Below are 25,356 nucleotides of genomic sequence, written 5' to 3' on the forward strand. Positions count from 1 at the left end.
TATTGTAACAATTACAATATGTTGGTTGTAATTGTTGCAATAAGTGGTATATTTTAACAGCAACTCTCTTTTAGAGCGAAATAAACAGTTTTGACTGTTTAGACGGCTAAGTTATTGTGACAATTATAATACCTCAATACAACTATCTATTAAATACTATCACTTTGGCGGTCGATAGTCACCTTGTGTATAGAATAGACAAGCTGGGCCATTCGTATCAGATCTTTGCCACTTACGAATACTACGTAGCCAAGATAATTTCTACCTTCTTCTGCATTATGAGTAAAGATGGTGTAAATCATACTTATTATTGCGGAAAATATGGCCAAAGTATGCAGCCGTTTTGCTTTTGATAGTAGCTAAAAGATATTTTTGTCTTATTGGTTGTTTTAAACCCTCTTCATTGATAAAATGATCGGCTTAGGATACCTGCATGGTACGCCGATACAGTTATATCCCGAACGACATATTTTTTAAATACATTTTTTTATCAATATTAAGGAAATTGAAGAATAAATAATTAATAAATCCTGTAAATTTAAGCGCATTGGTATATTTTGAACGGTTGGAACAGTTTATTGCATAAGTAATATTTTCAAAAGAGGGCATCTTAGCCAGTCAGCACTTCGGGCCTCCATGAACTTAAAGCCGCCATCTGTAAGTAAGTAATCAAAAGTTAGACATCAAAACATTTTTTGTTTATACTAGTGCCAATACAGAAAATAGTAATATTAAACCACCCTATAAATATTTCGGAATCCTTGTAAAGTATTGTGGCGCAAAATATCTTTTTCGCTTTCCCAAAAATATTTCAAAGGTTACAATTTATAATTTATCTCTCTAATTATGACTTTGACTTAAGCAACATTTAAATAAAAGATAATATTTGTTAGTATTTTTGTAAGATCAAATTCTCAAAGAATATTTTGGTTTAACTTTGGTAGGCGCTTTATTTGGTTGAATAATAAAATTTGAATATTCTTGTTATTTTAAAGCTGCTTGTGTGCACAACAGTTGAAAATTATTATTTAAAGTACATATACTTTGAATAAAAATAATACTTTTATTATCTTCGTATCAACAAATTCAAATAGCTTTTGATTGGTTTATTTAATTACACGTCGACGATTTTCAAAACCAAATAGGTATAACTTATTATTTTAATGTTGAATTTCTTTTATTTATGAATTTACTTAAATTGTTATTCGAATTGTTGTTCATTTCTAACCAGTGTTCTTTTGTTTTCTTTTCAGGATATCGAAATGGAACCTTTGAGTTTGGTGAGATTAATTTTATTATATTTCTATTTATTAGTATCGACCTTACTTAATGGAATTTGAATTTAAATGTCTAATAATTAGAGATTAATACTATTCTATTTGAGTATTTTTTTGTGGCCCGGGTTTTGCCTTTCGGTCTCTCCAGGCACTTACCAATGGCAAATACACACAACGAATCCCGGATCGTAGTACAAAACTCAAATTAGAGTATTTTATATTTTTTACAACATTTTTATTAGGTCGTATTTTTGTTTGTCCGTTGGTTGTTTATCCAGTACAAATCTTGCAATCGATTTTTAACCAACTTTTCAACTATCTAAACATCTGAAACTTTTAGAATATATCAGAACACGATGCCAATGCAGTCTTTTAATACTTTTAGCCATCTTTAAGTAGAATTGAAATCATTTTCAGTTAATTCTGTTTTGTATGAAAAGTTATTTCGGGAGAAATCCGTAAAAAGTAAAACACTATCATTGGTTGCTAGGGGTCTGGGGTCTTAGAAACTAAATGATTAATATACGTGCGTTACTATGGAAATCAATATGAAATCTCAAAATGACATTTCAGTATTCTATATTTATTCAGTATTTCTATCAAATACAGATTTTTTAATCGTTTAAGCTAGTCAAGTCAAGTTTATATGAATCAACAGAAAATTTAAAAACATACTTATATAAAAAGTTCTTTTTATCTTGTAATTATTTAAATTATAAATAATGATTTTTCTTATAAAAAAATCTGGATTAAACTATTTTTACTGCGTAAGTATTATTATCTTTACATAGTTTTCAACCTAGGTTTCCACTCAGAAGGGATAATTGTATAATCAAAACGGTGTCATACTGTTATTGTATCTATGTACTCGTATATCAAATTACTTTATTGAACTTTTTGATATGAGACATTACAAAATCATTGTAAATTTTATTGCGAACGAAATAATATAACCATATAAATAAGGAAGTAATGAATATGTGGGTGGAAGAAGACTCCGCAGACAACGTGCAACATGTCAATAGCATTTAAGTCATAGTTTAAAAAAACCTAGAAATATGTACATCATATAACTAATCTTAAAGTGTATTTCAAACCAAAATTTACAGCAATATAATTTTTACGATCAGTAAACTCGATTGTGCGAACCGACGCATTTACATTTCCCGCAGTCCGAAGGAATGTTTACATGTCAAATTTCATCTGTTGTATTACATGAATCAACAAGTAAATGATGCATTTCTGCTACATTATAGTGAGAAATCCATTATTTAATTGATAACATTTGTGTCATAGTCAAATTTCTAAGAAATAATCCACAGTGTGGGAACCTACAGCGGTCAGTCAACCCACGCCGATTCTGATATTTCTTTGTCTACCTTTGCTATAAGAACAAATGTCGCAATACAACCGTAACTAGTACCTTCAAATCATTCAAACTAACTACACGCTTCTCGCTTCGACGTTAAATAATTTTCATTGCAAACACAATTCTTCGTAAATATTATTTGTAAACTTCGTTATACGAACTGTAATTGAACTTGTATTTTTGTTTGTTAAGGGATAATAAATTTGGGCTACTTTATCATGCAATAAATCTTTCTGTCAATTCGTACCCAAGATTGAATCTTTGGTGGTCAAGCATTCAATAAACCAACTTTACGTCATTCCCTTACGACAAATATAGCCAAATGAATAAAAGTAAATATTGATTTTTTCAATGAATGATTCTGCTTTTCCTGGTAATATGAAAATATTTACAGAAATCATGTCAAGGAAAAGTAAGTAAGTACATATTATACAGTTACCTACATATTATTTTTGCTCACTCGGCAAAATGCTTGTCAACAAGCAATTTGCTGGTAATATTCGAGTATGATATACTTGCGTAGGGTTTCGCGAAGTAATAACATTGTTATATTACTAAGCATGATATGACCGTAAGAGCAAAATTCGTATCCTGTAAAACTTGTCCTTTATCTTAATTATACAGTCCAAGTATTCCGTCGCCGTAATTCATGTCATAATTGGACGATTTATGTTTTCATTTGTGTTTTAGAGGGGTATTTATTCAAAAAAGCATTCGAGACATAAATCTACGAGACTCAGCGGCCGTCTTTGGAAACTGAACTTGAGCAAAATGTCGTTTTAATTATATTCGGTGGAACTTATATATTCTTTCGAGGTGGTACGTGCAAAAACGACGAAGTTTCACAGTCATATGTAGAATAGTTTATGAGATTCCAACGTACCTGAATAATAAAATTGACAACGTTGAGTGATTTACATACTTATAGATTTTGAAAAAGAATTTACTAATTTATTAATTTAATAAAAATACGAAACTCTGAGAAACACAAATACTGATGGGGTAATTTAAACCTACAGCTTTCCGGGTGGGTGCTTTTATTTATTGACTTATTGATCCGCTATGACTTACGCGAATTAATTCTAATAACTGCGTTATCGGATATCTTTCAAAATTTTCAAATAGATATTCATTGTTAACTGATTAATAATTATTATTTGCATATGCAATTTGGTTAACGCTTATCTATTTATTTTAGTAAAAAAATCTTGATTTATTCATAAAGCTAATTGCCCTTTTTCGTGAAATTTAAAACACTTCTGATAAAAAGTCATAAGCACTTAAATAATTAAAAAGATAAGAGCACTCCACTATTTTTTTTTAATATATATTTTTAATACTCAATAAGAATCTAACATTGTTAAATATCTATCTATTTTACAACGTTTTTCTTAGCTCATATTCTTATTTGTCCGGTGGTTCTTTGTTCGGTACAAATCTTGCAATCGATTTTTATTTAACTTCCCGACTAGCTAGATATTTGAAACTTTTAAAATATATCAGAACACGATGCCAATGCATTTTTTTTATTACTTTTAGCCATCTTTAAGTAGAATTTAGTTAATTTTCAGTTAATTCTGTTTTGTATGAAAAGTTATTTCCACACTATTATTGGTTGCTAGGGGTGTGGGGTCCTAGCAACTAAATTATTAATATATATACGTGCGTTACTATGGAAATCATTATGACATGTCAAGTACATTTTTTTTGATCGTTTAAGCTAGTCAAGTCAAGTTTCTATGATTCAACAGAAAATTTGAAAACGTTGTATATAAAAAGTTCTTTTTATCTTGTAATTATTTAGTATTGAATAGAAAAAGTAATAATGTATATTATAATAAAAAATATGATTAGTTAATTAGCACTAAACATCTCCTTTGTTCAGAAGGGGGAGCTCGTGACTTTGGATAATGAATGACCCGGCTGTTTTAGCTGTAAGCTAGCCTTGTAAGATCTAAACATTCAACTAAACACAAGTCCTTTGGTTATTATTAAACTGCTATAAACCAAATTTGTCAATCTATTCAGGAGAAACTTTTGTACTTTGCCTCCAACTTTTGAGCTGACCAAATTTAATACTTGGTTCTTACTAAGTTTTTCCAACCTATCAGCCTCACTGTGGGGTTTTAATATTAATTATTTATTCATTACCCTTGTGTTTTTTCAAAAGTAACTATTTTTTACGAGGAATAATTAAGATTTCTTTCATATTGTCAAAGCGATACGAAAATCGACCTTTTCCGGCGTTTTCCTCAGATAAGAATATTTTTTATTCAACGATAAGGAAAATATTTTTTTTTTAAATATCTAACTTCGGTCGTTTCTCCATCAAATGGTACAGTTAGTGAAGATATAGCATTATTTCGTACTTTCCTGAAAGTGCCTCTTGCTAAATTAGTTAGTACCTGCTTCAATTTAAAACGGTAAACTTTGGCATGGTTGTATCGTGGGCAGAAATGTAACTAAAATTTAGGAGAAAAGTTTTTCGCAATAAAACGTTCGACTCTTTTTGCGCGCTGCGAACTTTGTTTTAAGGTTGTTTTAAAAATATATTTTTACTGCTCAATTGAAATGTTTTTAATGAAAAAAAGCACAACCATCTGAGTTTAATTACACTTCTAGTTTTAATACATATAAGCATCTAAATCATAGATAATCAAATAGTACAAATGAATTAAATTCTAAAAAAATAACTTTTACACAACGTCAAATATCGTACATAATTCATCATGATTGTCAGCCGCAGTTAATCCTCTTTTGGATGAAAGTGGCTGAAAATATCCAAAAAAACAATCATCAAAAAATATTAATGGCATCTGTATGTATAACAATACTACCATGAAATCAAATAATCAAATGATTTCCATGAAGTCCCCAGCGAAGTATTTATGCAAAACTTATATTATTTAATTTTAAAAGCTTTTCGATGTTACAATAAAAGTTTTTAAACTTTATAAACATAAATAAGGACCTAAAAATACAACTGAAGCTTTGGTTAAGTCAATTTTATCGAAATATTACCATTTCTGAAGGATTTTTAAATCAACGGACGGAACGGGTAAACTTTTAAAACCACTGCTTAAAATTGAGAAAATTTCAGTTAAATCGCTAAAAAATATAAATTTTAGAATCGAGTGATCAAATTTAAAAAATATACTTTACATAATACCTATTGGTCATATTTTTTGCATTGATTAATACATTATTTAATAAAATTACTCTTGTCAATTTATAAAATGCAGTGTATTGTTATTACCGTCAGAAAGGTCGCTTACAGCAATCGTATACCCTTCTTTCTTCTGTATGTCTTTGTCTCAAGGATGTTGTATATTTTCCTTTGGATATCTTTGTGACATATCTTGTCGTACCAACTTCTTACTTACTTGTTGAAGCTGGTTTACAGTCCATTGAAGTCCATGACCGACTCCATAACAATCTCTATCCCAAGCTCGCTCTCTCTCCAGTATATTACACTCAACCTCTCTGCGTTCCTCTTAACGTTATTCGCATATCTCCCACGGGAACAGCCCAAAGACAGAGAGCCTACAAGGATTCCTTCATAAACTCTATGGTGACTCTAGATCCATCACATCTAACAACATAGACTACCTATATTAGTCTTAAATTTTGCAGAGCTCAGCTGCGCCACCCTTGGTTTTTTTTAACCGGTCCAAGTATTCTTCGAAGAAATTTGTTTTTGAATACTTGAATTGATGGGTTTGTTTCTCCGTTAGACTCCAGGTTTCACACCCATACATAGCGGTTGGGTATTATCTCTCTGATTGTGTATTATTTATCAGTCGGCAATGTCTCGTTGAAGTGGACGAAACTGATTTTAGCTTAAATTAACCTAAATTAAATTAGTACCATATAATATACTGTTTTATTTTAATTAAATAAAATTATATTAAGTTCGACAAAATGTTAACAATGCTACGTATTTTTAGTGTCATATCGCGAACGTATCTATAGATGGTTGTATATTTGATGAAATTGTTCACAGAGTAAAGCTAGGCTGGAGTGCTTTTGGTCGCCTGAATAATGTCTTCAAAAGTGACCTTCCACTGTGCCTAAAGGGCAAAGTGTTCAAGCAGTGTGTGCTTCCCGTAATCACATATGCGTGTGAAACATGGACCCTAACTAAAAGAGAGATCCAGAAACTTAGACTAGCACAACGTGGTATGGAGAGGTGCATCCTGGACATAACGCAAAAGGACAAAAAGAAAAATGAGTTGATAAAGAAGCACACAAGGGTTTGCGATGTAATATAGTTCATTAAAAGCCTCAAATGGAGATGGGCTGGACACACAGCTCGAAGAAAAGACAATCGTTAGACTAATTTAGTCATCCAGTGGTATCCAAAAGGTACAAAACGTCCGCAAGGTAGACCTAGAAATGAAATTGAAGAATGAAATTATAAAGTTCTGCGGAAGTACGTGGCAGCGCAACGCACAGGACTAAGAGAAATGGAAGCAGCTTGAAGAGGCCTTCATCCAGCAGTGGATAGATTCAGGTTGATGATGATAGCGAACGTCTTAATTTTTAAAATTTATAATGTACGATTTGTGTAATATTTTTAAAATTTGAATTTCAATCCAGCAATTTAGAATCCAGGTTTATCTCATTATGATTCAAATGAATTTCTGCATGATGATATAACTAACTTATTCTTTGTGAATTAAACAATCGTTTTTGCTGTATGCTCTTTTATTAAACGATGACGTGAAAATTCTAGGAATTCAATACGTTTAAAGCCGCTGCATTGTGGATCAAAAAAACCGCACGTTGGAAAGCCGGCTACTAACGAACGGCAAACAGTGGCGCATTTAGATGCTATCTTGTTATTTCTAACGATCTTGTTTGTGGACAGAAAAGCGAGGAGAGCTGCGGAAAACTAGCATAAGCCGCGGATGCTGTTCCAATAACCTGACAAGACTAAGCCTCAGCTTACGAAATATTGAAAATAGACGAATTTAACCATCCGCCGTCTCATTTTTAAAGATCGCTGTAATATCATGGTTTTTATAACATTAAAACATAATATTATAATTCACTCATATGATGCTAATCCACTTCTTCCTTGTCGTAGTACAAAATACATTCGAACTTGGTTATTACGAAGAAAATGGGACCGACTGAATTTGCTCGTTATAATTATTACTCGTATTATCGTTATATAACATTTTTCGCGCCACGTTCTATTTAAGCATAGAACATAAAAAAATTGAAAACCATGGTAAAAATCCCCGAAAAAAGCAAGCATGGCATTCATAAACTACAAAAGAAGTTGTTTATTGTAATGAAGTGCTGAGCCGCCGTTGCTGGTAGGTACCTACTGACTTCACAAAGCTTAAATTTTTTACATGCAATTTCAACCATATGCGTGGATACTTTTTGAATGTTGTCGGCGAAAACACCAATTAGGTACTTAGACATTTAGCTAGTGTCATAAAGCGTCTAGTTATCTGCCCGGTCAGATTTTATTGCTTAGGGTCGAAAATGTTCTTTTTAAACGATCGACACATTAACAGTTTCGCTCAGTATATCCGAGAAGTAGCTCGTTATAAAAGTGAATAAATGTATGGAGAAAATTATAAACTAAAATGTCAACGAATGTTTCCTCATTACATCCGAGATCTCGCTATTTCCGCGATCGTAATAAGAATCGTAATCACTACTTAATAGGTATAGTGACTTTCAGTATCAGTCTTCTCCAGTTTCCCCAATCCTCTACATTCCTTGTGGTGGATGTTATCGGTTTTCTTGTGAATTCTTTCACTTAGTCACTCCACCTCATCGGAATTCTTTCTCTGCTCTTTTAACCACCCGACAAGCGTCGTGCTTTTTTAATTTTTTTTAGTGGGATAATATAATGTTACATTCTCAAATCTTGTGAATTATTAGTTAAACAATAAAAATAGATTAATCAATAATTGTTAGAAAGTGCAAGCACGTTATAACAATAAGAAATTCTGACGTCCGTTAGTAACTAGGATAATTGCTATTTTGATTTAAAACACAAAAGCTAATAGTCAACAGCAGACATTAACTCAATTTTATAAGCACTTTAAGGTGTAAAAATTACTAGTAAATTTCGTCGTAATTAGATGTTGTTTAATAATTAATAATGCATATTGACTCAAATTCAGTGAATACGGGTTTAAGTATTGACGGGTGTCAAAGTTTCATAATTTTTTTAATAGGTATATATTTGAGGTTTCCTCGAATTATGTATATAGTTTTTTACATATGAATCGATATTAGCAATGCGAGTTTTGGGAAGCTCATTAGCTGTTTAAAAAATTGAATGTTGTTTTATAAAATAGATTGTATACTAAATACCACTGTCTGTCTTTTTCCGCATAATATGCAGAATGTTATTCTGTTATAACTCAAAAACTACTTAACTAATAGGACTTAGTGATGAAACTCGCATGCTTTAAATATATTAGTAACAATTTTATAAATTTTGTTAGTTTTCAGGCAGAAATTCAAAAAAAAAGTTTGTGTCATCTAGTTACTTTTAAATAATTGTTGTAGGACAATAATTCATTATTCTTTATATTCTCATAATCAACTTCTTTTCTAAATATCCTAAAAGTTAAAGGTATTTTTTTTTAAAAGCGAGCACCCAACTAATATTAGATAAATCATAAATCAGACTCGAGTAAATCCTTACTTAATAAAAATCAACAGTTTATTATTAATATTGTTTTCTAAGTACCTACGTCGTTTTTTATTATTATTGAAATTGTATATGGGCAATTCTAAAGTTATAAATAATGTAATTTATTTAGTCAGTTTTACAATAAAAATCTTTTATATCATATAATATAGTAATTAACACTTTCTGCTGAATTCCCATGGATTTAATGACTTCATAGTTTTGAATACTAAATTGTTAGTTGTCGACATTGTGTCGATAAATAGACCTTTCATCGTGCACCAACTTCAATTGGACCTCCTGATTATTTTGAGATACAAAAAAACTGAAATATAGGATACAAAACAAGTAACTTCTTTGGAGACCAAATTCAATATATCATTTTTATTATATAAATAGTAAACACTAATTATTTAGGTAATTTATATACTCGTATTATTACGTAACATAGTAAGTAGTAACAAAAATAGATTTTGAGAATTTATTTTAATTGTAGCAACCTTTTCAGTAATCAAGCAATCATTTTCGTTTTGGAACGGATAAACCATGAAAACGGAAATAGGTGTAGGTACACTGAAATTATTCTGAAAATTATATTATGAATAATAAGTCAAAATATACATAAATCCATATCAAAAGAATGTACTGTAAACCCTTCAGCTTTTTAAATGTCAAGTTATCGAGAATTCTTGCAGAACCTATCTCAAACACCAATCAATATTTTGTAATACACAGAAAACATAATACCATAAGAGAAAATTCCGAATTTTCCAGCCGCTGGGGATATTCACGAACGTAGTACAAAGCGTAACAAGGAAAATGGGAAACCTAACATTCTTATCGACGGATGTAGGGATAAGTGCGTTTGCTGAGTAATGGGAATGTGCTCTTCTAATATCTCCGGGCAACGGCAATACGTACACAGAGTGACTCAGAAAGTAACGATATTTTTCTGTTGGAAAAATATTACGTCGTATATTTTTAGTAAGAGATTGTATAAAAATAGAGTGTGTAAAGGTTTGGTATTGTTTTTCGATGTATTCTTATCAATATTATAGACCTGTTAAAGGCAACTGATAAGGGATTTTTTCTGTAATGTTTAGGATTAAAATAATAATTATTATAGTAGATATGGTATTAACTTTACTCTTAATTGCAGTATTACAGCCCATATTGGAGTATTAAAACAGCTTATTTTTGGTCGTTTTCTCCTATCTTGATCTTTTGCTTCTCTCAGGGAAGAGTGAACGCTTTTACTGGTAAGCTCCTTCACTTGGTCGTTCCAACTGGCCAACGCACTTTCTTTGCATCGCCTTCCTTAGAGGCTATCCAAAACCACCGGTCTCTCCAGGTCAGGTTAGGTAGCACAGCATCTGCTTCTAAATCCAAGGGACACGTGGCTGAGTGTTGCGTCTGGCAAATGTAAATATTTTTTTTTATAATAGGTATAATATGAAGATTCAGACTATTGACCTAATATATAGAATGAAGTACTTACTAACATTTTATTTTTGTAAAACAAAAACTTGGATAAGAGACGTTCTAAATCGACGTAGTATTTATTGTACGGTCATTAACATATTCATTTATTAATAGTCGGCACTATAGTTGGGTTTCGGGAATTTCCCGACGGGAATTCTCGAGAAATTTTCGAGATTTTCCATCCCGAATCTCGAGAATTGAAATTTTTAACATTTCGGGAAATCCCGGATCTTGAGAATCTTTTCTCGGGATTCGAGATTTCTTCATTATCAAATATTAATTGAAAAAAAACGATTTTCTGTATGAAAAAAGTGGACAGAAAACACGAAACGTTCAAAGACTGATCGGGGCATTTAACACAATGAAGCCAACGTCGACTCAAAATGAGCGCAATTTTTGCAACATCAGGGAATTTTGTGTCTCAAAAGCGTACGCGATTGTCAGACGCAGCGATTGACAGTCTGTGTTTTTTGAAAGTCTATTTTAATAAGTAATGTTTTGAATTATTTTTGTTTTCCTACATCTATTTTGTTTGTCTTCTTACATAAATAATAAAAAAAATCATATTTTTTCGAATTTATCTGTTTTTAGGATTTTTACAGGTTTTTTTTTAAATTTTCCGATAAATCTAGAATTCTCGAGAATTCTTTTCTGGAAATCCCGAATCTCGAGAATTCAAAATTTTATCATTTCGGGAAATCCCTAATCTGGAGATTTTGATTTTCTCGGGAAATACCCAACTCTAGTCGGCACTACAGTGGGTCTAGACATCAAGTAAACGTGTCCATTACAATACATTAGTCTCAAGGATTATTTATACATAGTTGAAAAATGCAGTTTAAGTATTCAGAACTTCTTGTTACCTTATTTATTTATTCACCTATTAAACATAATAATGATCAATTTAAAAGTAGCTAGCCTGTACGATATATAGTACATTATGTATGAGCTACTCTGAGAGTATCCCTATACGCTGGATTGGATTGGGATTGGGAATTATTTTTCAAGTCAGCACGACCTCAATTGGACTGCCGCCCGTTACGACCTGATTTCGGTGAGTATAAATTTCTAAGCTTTCAATAAGTTTGCGATGTTTCACTATATATTTTCTCGTCAAATTAGAATATGACTCCCGGACACTAGTGTAAACGAAACGAAGAATGTCTAACGCTACGGTATGCGCCTGCGGTAGAATCACGTGTTTTTCTAATGAAGTCACCCTTATACAATAAGTTCTCGACTTACACCATTCGGACGACCAAAAAATCGTATAAAATCAGTTTTGTTAAGTTTTTAACGCCCTCGCGTACGCTTTGGGCGTAAATAAGATGTAGCAATCGATTGCGTCATCTATTTCTTTTAATATGCAGTTAGTCACCCTTTGTGTGCGCTTCTGGACAGTGATTTATTCGCGGTTTAAATATAAGCTAAGTGCATGCCCGGCTTTAAAACATATAAAGATCGTGTATTTGTGTAGAATTTTTTCTGGTTATAAACTGAAGCAATTTTTGATTTCTTTTTCTTCTTTCGACGAAACTGAAAAAACAGAGACCCAAGATTTGAACTTGGGACCCACGACGCAATAGGTCAACGCTTAAGTTGCGCAGCCATCGTAGATGCAAGTTGATTTATTATTCTAAGACTCCAAGAGCTTTCAAGGTAATCGATAAGTATACTTTACCGCTACATTATCGTTGGTATAAAAGGTATGAATGACACAATGCCTTTTTCAAGATTTGTTTGACCTGTTTAATTCCATAAATAAAGAAACATTATGATGAAAAAGACATACATTTAAAAAGGTAACAGCACTAAAAGAACTATATATACTTAAACGATCCAAAATTATTTTGCTAAAAGCCAAAGCAATCATGCGATTCAAAAATTTTGAAATTATGGAGACAGACACCGATAGATCTTCAAAGATACGCCTCCACATTCAGCAAGCAATCGCTTGTTATAATGAAATTCGACCATTTTGACTTACGGCATAAGACCTAGGTGGTGAAACGGAACCCAGTCGTTAGTCAAGAACTCACTGTATTCTCTCTATAATGAGTTCCGCTTAGGGTTGTAATTTTTCTTGGAAAAATATAAGTTAATATATTGTTAGAGGTGTAGCTGTTAGTATATTATTGATCAAATATCTATTTTTAATGTATCAAATTATTCGACCACAATAATAAATTTCGAGCGACTCATATATCGGTAAACAACTGTTTACCTGAATCAGCAGATTGATTGGCGATATTAAATACGGTATCGCAATGGAAAATTAGTCTTATATTTATTCTAATAGTATCATATTATATTATGACTGTAATAATAAATAAAATTCACAGCTACTCGTATTTAAACCGCTGACTCGTTCAATATAATAATGTTTAGGTATTAATTTTGACTGTATAAATTACGAATAATGACTTATCAAAATGTCATTCGAATATACGTTTCCAGTCTGTTACCATCGCAGTCTCTATATCGCTTCGCCCAACATCTGATTGTACCGAGATGTGGACCTCGGAACCGTACCTATCATAAGTTTAGTATTGTAACATGACTGCTATAACATACTATTGTACCAACCGTTTCGCCTAATAAAATTCGCTCCTGCATACATCTTCGACTTCTTCATCATCATCCTCAACACCATAACCCACACATCGAACACAAGAGAGGTATTAAAAATCAAATATATTTTACACAGTATCCATCAAATGTTTTTAGGACACTCTATCCGCATTAGCGAAATTATACAAAGGGCTCTACGCGAATTTTACTATTTTTTAAATTATCGCATACGTTTAATACTTCGAGAAATTTATTCAAAAAACACTGTAGTAATCTTGCATTTCTGGTAACGTCTGTTGCTTCCTTTTGAGTGTATTATAATATGCCCAGCTGTCATTTTTAATTTATTTTTTAGAACCGATACCGACATCGCACGGGGAAGAAAAAAGCGATACAAATTGTATTATTTATATTAAAAAATGAATGCTATCGGTGTAATTCGATTTCCATATTATAAGTCTTCAAACGCTCGTGCGTTATTACTATATCGAATTTGCGTTCTTTTTTCCCTCTGAGAAGGTTTAACGCTTCGAAAACATACGAGAGACGAATATGATTACAAAAAAGGTAGAGAAAGATTCTCAGAGTATGCGTCTACATTTTATTTTTTGGCGTAGAATATGTAATTTTGAAAAGCTCAGACACACGTTTATTAACTAGAAAAAAATAGAACCAAGTGAGATTTAAAAGACATCGGAACTATTAATTAAAATAATTAGTTCAGATGACTTGTAGACTGAAGCATGATTTATATAAAGTTTACGTTTAAGGAAAGGAAGCAGAAACGCGATTATCTTAGCTTTGAAACCTCCGTAAGTAGCTCAATATCAGCTAAAGCATTGGTACCTGATACGACTGACCTAGGCCTAAGGTATCTGTATGGAATAGGAAGAGCTCTTCAAGTCCGGACCGTACGAATTCGTTGCTACAGAGGCAAATTTTGTTGCATTTAGAATTAGAGCGTCATACTGCCAACGAAGAACTCTTCACTTAGATTTATCTGCAATTATGTATAAACTTTTGTTACTAATTATTACAATTTTTATTTTGCCGCTACGTGGCCCTCTCTCTTGTAGGCACTCCTAACTTAAAGTCATGTAAATTTAGTTATGTTTTGACAAAAATAACGATAAACTCTTTGGCTGACCGACGATGGCAATCAAATCGAGCAGGTCAACAACTAACATAATACCCCGTTTATACGTGCATGGACTTACTGTTGACAGTAAGTATTATCGCGGCCATAACAAGAAAACGTATGGGTAAACATGTTTTATCCTGCAGTTGCTAGCTTGCATGCATGAATCAAAAAAGTTTGGAAGCTTCTGAATTTTCATACGACAGTAGGGATTTTTTAGATCTGCGCCTGTACAGTAGAACGATAGTGGCGAACCTGCCGGCAAAAAAACTAACTATACATATTTTGAGGTTAACCGATTTTCACTACCTGTCAAATAGTACCTATTATAAAATGACAACATCGCGTCTCGCTTACTCTTCAAGAATAATATTGGAGAGACAGTCAGCAATTTTACATGTAAACAGTTATTGTCACGATAGTTTAAAATACGCACTATTGCTACCAGTAAATCCATGCACGTGTACAACCGCTATAATGCTTTAATAATCTAATCTTGAAATTCGTACGCACGAATTATTGAGAAAATATATTATTGTTGCCGATATTATTAATTCTGACTGATTTTATGTGAATCTATTGCAAGGCTTTCTTTCGCTCGACATCTCTACAACTACGTTATATTATTTTGCGTCAAAACTATATAATTTATGTGGTGTGTTTATAGTTTGAATGCATCTTTAAACGTCGGTTAGTAATTGAAGTAATAGGTATCTACTTTGATTCAATAAACAAAAATCGATTGCCAAAGTAGCTTGATTTAGAAGATCGCTGATGAGTGGGTATTAAAAGTGGCCAATAGTTAAAATTGGTCGCAATTAGTATGTCACCATGTAGCATAGAGGTAATGCGCGGATGGGGCGTAAACCCGATTCGATTCCCTGGCGGGGTGGATTATTTTTTTTCAAAAAAAGATTTTTTTCTATTGGTTATAATATATTTTCTCAGAAAGTGTTTTTCAAAATTATGTATGTTCAATAATTAGAATGGTACATTCTTAAATCTTGTGAATTATTCTTTGAATAAAAGAAATAGTTAATTATAAATAACTTAGATTAGCCTAAATTCAAACTCGCCATCTATGGAAAACATGGTGAGCATAGCATTTTCTCTTCTTTTTTATTATTTTACGTTATTTATTCTCAAAACTGCCAGATAAAAAATAGCGTATAATTAATAATAAATTGCTTTCTTACAATTGTTACTACGGAACGTTGTATCAAAAAAAAATCTTGAAAAATAATTATATTTTGATAATAAGCAGGTGTTTTTCTTCTTTGTTAGATAATTGCCTTTTTTCTTATTTGAAATACGACCAAGAGGAAAAGTAAGCGCTTTGAAAATTGAGACGGTGAAATCTTTAAATATTTATTTGGAATGTGTCTGAATTATTTGTTTATTATAAAATCGTATTTACAATTTAATATTAATCCTCGGAAGTGTATTGATTGATTGTTTTTTGCCAACGCTGTTGAGTTATATGGTTTCCAAGAAGTTTCGCTTTTGTAAACGTTTTAGAAGGCTTACTGAGTTTACCACTTGAAAAACAATCGAAGATAATATTTAGGATCATTATCGCACTCGCCGTTATTGGTAGGGCTTATTGCTGGTTCATTATTTTTTTGATAATCTTTTAATTAAGTAAATAATTGTCTCTTCATTAAAAAGTTTACGTTGACTGTTGAATTTAAAAAAAGTTAAGATTTATACGTCATTAAAACCTTCACTTTAATATATTGAATAATGATAATTCTCTTAGGAAAAAATACTTTTTGCAAATTGATTATATTTCACATCACAGCATTTAAATAAATAAGCAATATTTCAATGTTCCAATTGTACATAAAAAAAAACTAAATTAAATAGGTTAATATTTGTACAAAACCTAGTTCTAATTATATAATTCATGCAAATTAAAAATAAAGAATACATTGTTATGTCGTTCTTTAAGTTTTTATACTACTCTGGCGCGTTTGGGAAAACAGATAGGAGTGTATTTTTAGCGTGTGACGAAGTTGCGCGCGCCGATGTAACACATAATTTATTATTACGCATAGTGTCATTTAGTTAGTCATTCAATACAACCAAAGAGCATGTGTTGTAAACATAACCAATATTGTGTCATAATAAATATATGTTTATAAACAAAATTTCTGGAGACTAACATTCTACACTGTTACTTTATATTCATAAAACTTTATTAGTTATATATTTGTGTAAATTTCTTTTTCATTGTAAAGATTGTGTATCAAGACTTTAGGCTATATTTATGTATATTATTTATGAGTAAAATTATATATCAATAAATAAATAAATTTTGTGAATGTTGAGTTGGTAAATAATTTTAATTCATCATGGGCACTTGAATCGATTATAACCGCTGTATGGCAAAGATCAGTTTTGGTCCAATACAATAATTAAATTACAATTACCATGTGCTATATGAGACACAGATGAATTGCGTACGTTTTCAACCTAATCCACTGTAATACTAATAGACTCAGGTAACGGCTTATTTTGTTTTGTTACTTCAAAGAAGTGTAACTTCTAACGCGCGTACATAAGTACACACACCGATTTGGTAATTTAACGATTTGGTGGTAATTTTGGGATGGAACCCGGGTACCAACCACCCCTGCCACAGTGGCATGGGAAACAGCTGATCAAGAATAATATTTATTTTTATTTACGAGAAATATAATCAAAATACAAAATCTTAACAAAAGTTATCCGGTCCACATAACGGTGTAGACCGGATATAAAATTCCACGAACGCTTTTAAACAAAGTTCAAGCGGTACAATATGTATGGGCTGATATCAGAAACAGAGAAGAAATACGATACGTATGTTCTTTGTTACCAGTCCGAGTATCTTAGCCGGATCGAGTGTTTAAATATGTAGCCCTGGTCGCACAGCTGCGGAGTGGCCTAACCATTTTATGGCCGCATCGTGACAGGCCATTGGAGAAGTTAGTTTGCCAAGAAAACTGCATGTCCGGGCTATTTTAGTAGGACGGAATCTAGTTATATTCGAAGTTTATAGAATGGAGCTTGTTGAATCGTCCATTATATATTTTAAAGGCTTTAGATTGTCGTTGGTCAGGCTTGGCACAGGTCATACTGCTACTCTTAATATTAATTCAAATGACACCTTCGTTTGACCCGGTAGCGTAATTACTACCCTTATTTAATATTAGATACCAAGTTGAATCTTGGATAGGTACTGGGGAATAACCCTCGACCGATCATTTTCCCCCGTATTTTTGACAATGCTATTCAGAATCCAAATTCTTACTTATCTCGGAAAATCTAAATTTTTTAAAACCAAGTTAGAAAAGCATGTCTCAAAAATATTTGTATAAATTATAATATTATGTAAAATTTCAAAAATCCACATAAGTATTATGAGGTTTTGAGACTCGTTAAGTTTACTTATACCTTTGTATTGTCCGCGTGAAATACAAACATAAAAGTGGGCAGATATACAGAATGAAGAAAATAGACTGACCTTATTTGACGTTTTCCCAAATAAATGATATAGATAACGGTTGGATTAAGGCGCGCGTTCCTCTACCCGTAAGTTACCTCACCACTCCTCCATTGCTGCCTAACCACTTTACGTACTCGTGATTTTTTTTTGCAAGTGTTTTCTCGGAATTTCGAAACCGTACCAAAATCCATAATACAGAAAATATTCAAACAACTCTGCAGTATTTCTAACATTCTAACAACTTTTTCTCGTGATGTCATCAAATTTTTGATATCTTTACATATTAAGTACCTATCATGATGATACTGGTCGAGTTTTGAATATTATGTTATTTCACATTACATATTTACATATAACGTAAAACACACTATTTTTATTGCCTTGAAGCTAGGTGTAATATTAAATTTGGTCACACTCCTAGTCCTTTTACTCTTGTAATTTAATTTTATGTCACGTATAAAAAAAGTGTGCTTACATATAAATATTGCGATTAGACGATAACTTTTATTTTCTTTTAAATGCACCAAATTTCACTTTGAAATCTTGCATCGTAATTTTCTGCCACGCTTAGAAATTTACACAAGGAAGGAAGGTTACAATATATATTATTTAAAAGTAATAGAATAATTACAAGATAAAAAGAACTTTTTATATACAACGCTTTTAAATTTTCTGTTGAATCATATAAACTTGACTTGACTAGCTTAAACGATCAAAAAAAATATGTACTTGATAGAAATAATATTGAAATGTCATTTTGACATTTCATATTGATTTCCATAGTAACGCACATATATATTAATAATTTCGTTGCTAGGACCCGAGACCCCTAGCAACCAATAATGGTGTCGAAATAACTTTTCATACAACACAGAATTAACTGAAAATTAATTCAATTCTACGTAAAGATGGCTAAAAGTATTGTATGTTTAAGATTTGTTCTAGAACAGTTTTGCATACAATTTGAGACTAAATAATTACAAGATAAAAAGGACTTTTTATATACAACGTTTTTAAATTTTCTGTTGAATTATTATGCTGAATATGCTCAAACTTGTACTTGATATGAAGCAAATAAAAAAAACAAACAAATATAGAATATTGAAGTGTCATTATGACATTTCATTTTGAATTCCATAGTAACGCACGTATATATTAATAATTGAGTTGCTAGGACCATCCCCTTAACAACCAATAATAGTTTTTTTACTTTTTACGGATTTTTCTGTAATAACTTTCCATACAAAACAGAATTAACTGAAAATGAATTCAAATCTGCTTAAAGATGGCTAAAAGTAATAAAAGAATGCATTGGCATCGTGTTCTGATATATTCTAAAAGTTTCAAATGTCTAGCTAGTCGGGAATTTAGTTAAAAATCGATAACAAGATTTGTAATGGACAAACAACCACCGGACAAACAAGAATACGAGATAATAAAAACGTTGTAAAATGAGAAGGGCGACACCTTGCCTAGGAACGTCACCGATTTATTGCTAATAAATAAAAAAAAAACGCTAATATTTTCAAGTTAACGCATGTTACGACAGAAATTACAAGTTTAAATGTATGCAAATAAACGAATATTTATGTGTACTTACCGTCCTACAGGGGTTCACTAACTACCGCGGAAACTTTTCACATCAAACTTTTCCGAGCGCGCGACGCACACAATCAATCCACTTTCCCCTTTCGTGTACCTAACACGTTTTTCCCTCCGACCCGTTGAGGTGTGTGTAAAAAAACCACCACTCAATGACGACAATATCCTGAGTTTTTTGGCGCGCGAACTGTAAACAGGAACGAGAGTTTCGCGCCCTTTTTACCGCCGCACAATCCCGCTAACGAGGTGACGTGCCGAGTGGAAGTTTTTCGGCGGGAAAAACACGCCCGGTGCGACATCTATTGCGGTAGATTTGTACGCTTTGATTAGGATAAGTAGATTGCGAATTTAGAGGGCGGCTGAACTTAGTTTCCGCTGGATGGAGTGGATCATCATTGGTTTTGGTTTTTGAAAGGAAATCTACTTAGCTAAGCCTCTCGTGAAATGTTTCGCGTTATTTTATAGCACCTGAAAGGTGAAAGGTAAATCATTTAGTATAACGTAACAATTAATAATTCTGATCATTAATATTATTAAGATATATTGACTGCAATTATATGTACATAATATTATAATACAATGTATGCATAAACACAGATTACGATAAAGTTTGCATATTTTGAATTCGATTTTAAATTGGTGTTCTTTTATTTGACTTTTACTGCTGTCACAATTATTTTCATTTTATCACGTTTTTATTTGCTATTATTCTTGTTTGTCCAGTACAAATTTTTTCTTGTGTGTTTAGTAAAAATTTATTCATGTTTGTCCAAGATTTGTATTGGACGATTGACGATTTTTAACTAACTTCCCGATTAGCTAGGCATTTGAAACTTTTAGAATATATCAGAACACGATGACAATGCATTGTTTTAATACTTTTAGCCATCTTTAAGCAGATTTGAATTCATTTTCAGTTACTTCTGTTTTGTATGTAAAGTTATTTCGGAAAAAAATCGTAAAAAGTAAATGAAAAGATTGGTTGCTAAGGGAGTCCTAGCAATTAAATTTTTAATATATACGTGCGTTACTATAGAAATCAATATTAAATGTGAAAATGACATTTCATTATCCTCTATTTGTTTGTTTGTTTGACAAAAAAAGTATTTATTAATACATAGAATTGTCAAGTTTATATGATTCAACAGAAAATTTAAAAACGTGGTATATAAAAAGTTCTTTTTATTTTGTAATTATTTACATAATATAGTATGGCCTATCTACACTTAGTAAACAGAAAATGTTATTATTATTGTTTTGTTAAGTAAGATAAATGAATATCAATCAAGAAGCGACATTGTGAGAAGCAGGATACTTCAGTTTGAGATATTATAAAATGAACAGGATATTTTCAGATGTAACAATATAGTCACAGCCTGACTTAACATAACCATCTTTTATGTCTCATTGGATATTCCAATTTTCAAATAAGTATATTATTATTTCTACACAATTTATTATTACTAAAAACCATAAAAAAGTAATCTACCATTTACTGAAATAGTATTGATATGAAAATGCTTGCTATGTATATTTTCATACATATTGGAGACTTAATTTTGTAAGATATTAATACCATTTTTGAAGTTATACTTCTTTAGGCGCAATGGAAAATGGAATCAGAGTGTATTTTTGGCGTGTGAAATGTAACACTAAATTTATTTTTTCACACAAAAATAAACGCACTCGATTGGATTCGAACCACCGATTGTTTAGTTATCAGCTGAACGCACTACCATTACGCCGCTGTATGATACTCCAATTGTGACGATTATACAGTATAATATTAAAGTTAAGAATTTTTCCGTTGCCTAGGCAGCGAATTTATTATTGTCGGCCATTTGCAATTCCTTACGTAACTATTAAACGTCATAGTGGCAGTTGTTAGGTACTTTAAAAATAAAAACAACGATAAATAATTATATAATTTAGTGATATATTAGTTAAAGTGTATATAAATAAACCAACGGTACTTCAATAAGCGGCCCGTTTTCTTACGTGTGTAATTTAACAAGATAATTAAGAGCTATTCGAAGAATCTAGGTTATCACAAGTTTTGTTTTTGTTTTGTTACGCCAAAGAAGTTATCTTCTAACGCGCGTAAATAAGTACACACACCGATTTTTTTAATATCTCTCCAAAACTTGATTCATCCTTACAATATCTTTAATTGGTTTTAAAAGTGTCACTCCAGGTATCTTCACACCTTAGTTCTAATTTTGATCAGCACCCAAAACCACTATCGGTAAAACAAACTAAAAGAAATATTTCCATGCTCAAAGGATACCAAATACAATGGGAATAATATAAAGACAGAGAAACTTATCGCTAATTCCATGCCTCGGGGCATACGGTCGACTAGCCGTGCGGACTTGGAGGCCCGAATAAAGTTTTGTGAAAATCTGAAAAAGTTCCCGAGTTGACCCCAAGCTAAATTCAGTTTCAATTCTGTCTGTGCTTCCATCCTCTCTTCCGATTATCTATTGACGTAGCAAACTTTTACGAGAAATAAAAAAGCTTAAAGATTTACAGATGTAAGTTGATTTCGGGTTAGGGTCCTTCCATACATTGATTTCAAATTAATTCGATTTCAGAATCTGAAAACGGTATTTTACTGCAGAATAACCTTACTTGACTCAGAATTATATTCTATAGCTACGGTTCATTGACTATATTGTGCTCACAGTAAAATAAATATGTAACTTATTTACTCCATAATATAAAAAAAATATATTTTAAGTTCTGCTACGTCCACACAGGTGATAAGGGATTGCAATACCGGTATTTAAAAATCGGTATTCCAGTATTTATCAATACCGAAATACCGGTTTTAAAAATCCAAAATACCGGAATTTTCGGTATTAAGAAAGCACACTCGTTTACGTTTCTGAAAATTAATTATAAGTTATGTGCTGCTAAAATGCAAATATATTGAGTTGTATTCACTCAATATATTGAGGTGAAAGAGGTGAAAAAATAATAGAACAAATTTCATCAAATATATTTATATAAGTAATTGTCGCGATGAATAATCATAATATTATTTCGAAATAGAAAACATCCGTGACAAAAACGTTCAATTATTCTATAAATATTGATGACTGTACAAGCATGGATTTAAGAAGCTTTTCCTGCAGCCGGACTTATTTTCACTTGACGAACTTTTGAGGGCTTTAGATAAAATTATCAATCTATTCAAGTTATTTGTAAAAAATTACTAGATCGATAATTATGATCAATACATATTTTTAAATGTCAACATAATAAATGTAGGTACTTATGTAGATTTTTGCCATAAAATGATATTTTAAAAAGATTTTAATAGCTTTATTTAATGATAAGTACCTACTTTTGTTTTTTTAATGTTTAAGAAATACCGGTATTAATACCGGTATTAAATAAGAAATACCGATAAATCGGTATTGAAATTTTCATTCGGTATTGCAATCCATACAGGTGATAATGTAGGACAATATTATGTTCTATTTAAATTTGGGGACACTCCAAAATGGGGTCCTCATTGATGATTTCTAGGTAGTAATGGAAACACATAGGTGCCGTTGATCTACTTCATCATCATTATTATAATAAGTGGACTAACAATCCAGGGTGGTTCCTAGCTTATACTAAGAACTTCTTCCATCTCCCCCAATCCTGGACCAGAATCCTCCAGGTAGGTATATGCGCCGGCCGCTCTAGTATATTATTTGTTGTACCATTAGCGAGGGGTGCAAGATTAGTAATTCCGCTCCCTAAAGACATAGACATTTTCAATGATATACTTTGCATTTTGTTTTTGAAACTTTATTTTTCTGTATTAAATTGTACTTAAGTATGTTTTGATTTTATTTTTTTCTGTTATTATTATTATTATTTTCTATATTCTCTTCTCTCTTATGAGAGTAATATTTGTTATAATGTAAATCTCACGATGTGTACGTCTTGAATTTAGATTTGTTATGCCCACAATGTTTTTTATTCTTAATTAAATAAATAAATAAATATTCATTCGACCTCTACACGAAACATTTATATAATCGAACACTGATTCTGATGATAAAATTTAATTATGTTGTTGAATTTCATGTCACAGTATATTATAAACAAACGCAAGCGAATTGATTAAAGTTGTCAGAAAATAATGGCAGAAGAATTTCCCGTATTGAAAAACCCGATATTTATATCGATTCGTCTAGAAATAGCTTTATTGAGTTGTAGTATAAATAAAATATTCAGCTTAAGTATACGTGAGTAGTATAAAACTCAGTGGTAATTTGGTTTGATTATCCTGGAATGAAATGATCTCAGAGGTTAAGGCAATAGGCACGCCTCAAAGTGATAACCCTCTCTAGCATTTCCAGTCCTTTGACCAATCGTTTGTGGAATGCTCCGCACAAATCCGCTCGGTTCACAAATTCTGAGCTGGTCCTAACATTGATTGAACGATATCAATGTCAGCATACCTTTGTCAAAGGTGGTTGAGCCACACAGGAGACGTCGCGTTTATTCTATTATAATCTATTGAAAAGCGAATTCAATCATAATATCATAATATTCAAAAAAATATTTTTTACTTAATTAACTATTTCTTTTATTCAACGAATAATTCACGAGATTTAATAATGTACCATTCTAATAATTGAACATACATTATTTTGAAAAACACTTCTGAGAAAATATATTATAACCAATAGAATGATTGGTACTGTTCAGTTATCAGGAATACAACGGAAAACACATTTTGAAAATACCCGATATTACTGGATTATTTGTTAGTTTGGGTTAGTTTAGGTTAGGTTAGGTTAGGTTAGTTTAGGTTAGGTTTGGTTTGGTTAATCTAACAAATAATCTAGTTTATTGGCTATTTTCAAAATGTGTTTTCCGCTGTATTCTTGATAACCGAACAGTAGCGAATGATTTAATAAACAAAAAATTGCCTGAAGTAGCTTGATTTCGAAGAGCGCTGATGAACAGGTATTAAAAAGGCCAATAGTTAAAAATTGTCGCAATTAGTACGTCGCCTTGTAGCATAGAGGATAATGCGCGGACGGGGCGTAAACCCAAGAGATGCTGGTTTGATTCCAGGTGGCTTACTTTTTTCAAAAAGTTTTTTTCTATTGGTTATAATATATTTTCTCAGAAGTGTTTTTCAAAATGATGTATGTTCAATGTTTATTTAGTTTTACTTAGCGTATATAATTTTAAATAAACATCAAATTTTATTATGTAAATTTGAATTTTAGGCGATCTATGTTTGAGATCACAGGCTTATTGTATAAATTTATGGTTATTAATGCAAAGTTTTTTCTATGTCATCACCGCCAATCGTTTCAACTAATAGTAATATATTAAAATTTTCAACAAAACTTGAATTTTAAAACTATTTTATACTTGAATATTAATTGAGTAAGCTAAAAGAAAAAAGGGTTACACTCTATCATTTGCACATTGAAATATGCGAATAAAAATATTTACATGTTTTTGAGAGGTTTTTAGTTAAAGTATACGTTATAACATATTAATATATCAATAGACTTTACTTGACGCCCATGGTGGTCGCGCGGCTTAGGCGTTGGACTATCATGCCGTGGGTCTCAGGTTCGAATCCTGGGTCTGGCAAGTACACATATTGTTTTTCAATTTGTGTATGTGGTCAGGGTATGGACCTAATAGGTTGAGCAAGTGCCTGACATCCATTTCTCGTAAAAACAAAAATCTGTTCTTTCTACTCTGTGGAGGCCAATATGGTCAAAAAAAGACATT

General features: G+C 31.6%; 1 protein-coding gene across 1 annotated transcript in view; it reads left to right on the forward strand.

The window, feature by feature from the left end:
* Positions 1-25,356, forward strand: part of GABA-B-R1 (gamma-aminobutyric acid type B receptor subunit 1) — a 615,543-nt gene that overhangs the window by 299,655 nt on the left and 290,532 nt on the right. Inside the window, exon 3 of the mRNA XM_085946509.1 lies at positions 1,254-1,280. Within this exon, the coding sequence (XP_085802635.1) occupies positions 1,254-1,280 (27 nt within the window). The remainder of the gene's footprint in view (positions 1-1,253; positions 1,281-25,356) is intronic.

This window comes from Rhyacophila brunnea, unplaced genomic scaffold (genome assembly GCF_057557595.1).
Source record: "Rhyacophila brunnea isolate RB1 unplaced genomic scaffold, BYU_Rbru_1.0 scaffold_2, whole genome shotgun sequence".
NCBI classification, from domain to species: Eukaryota; Metazoa; Arthropoda; class Insecta; order Trichoptera; family Rhyacophilidae; genus Rhyacophila; species Rhyacophila brunnea.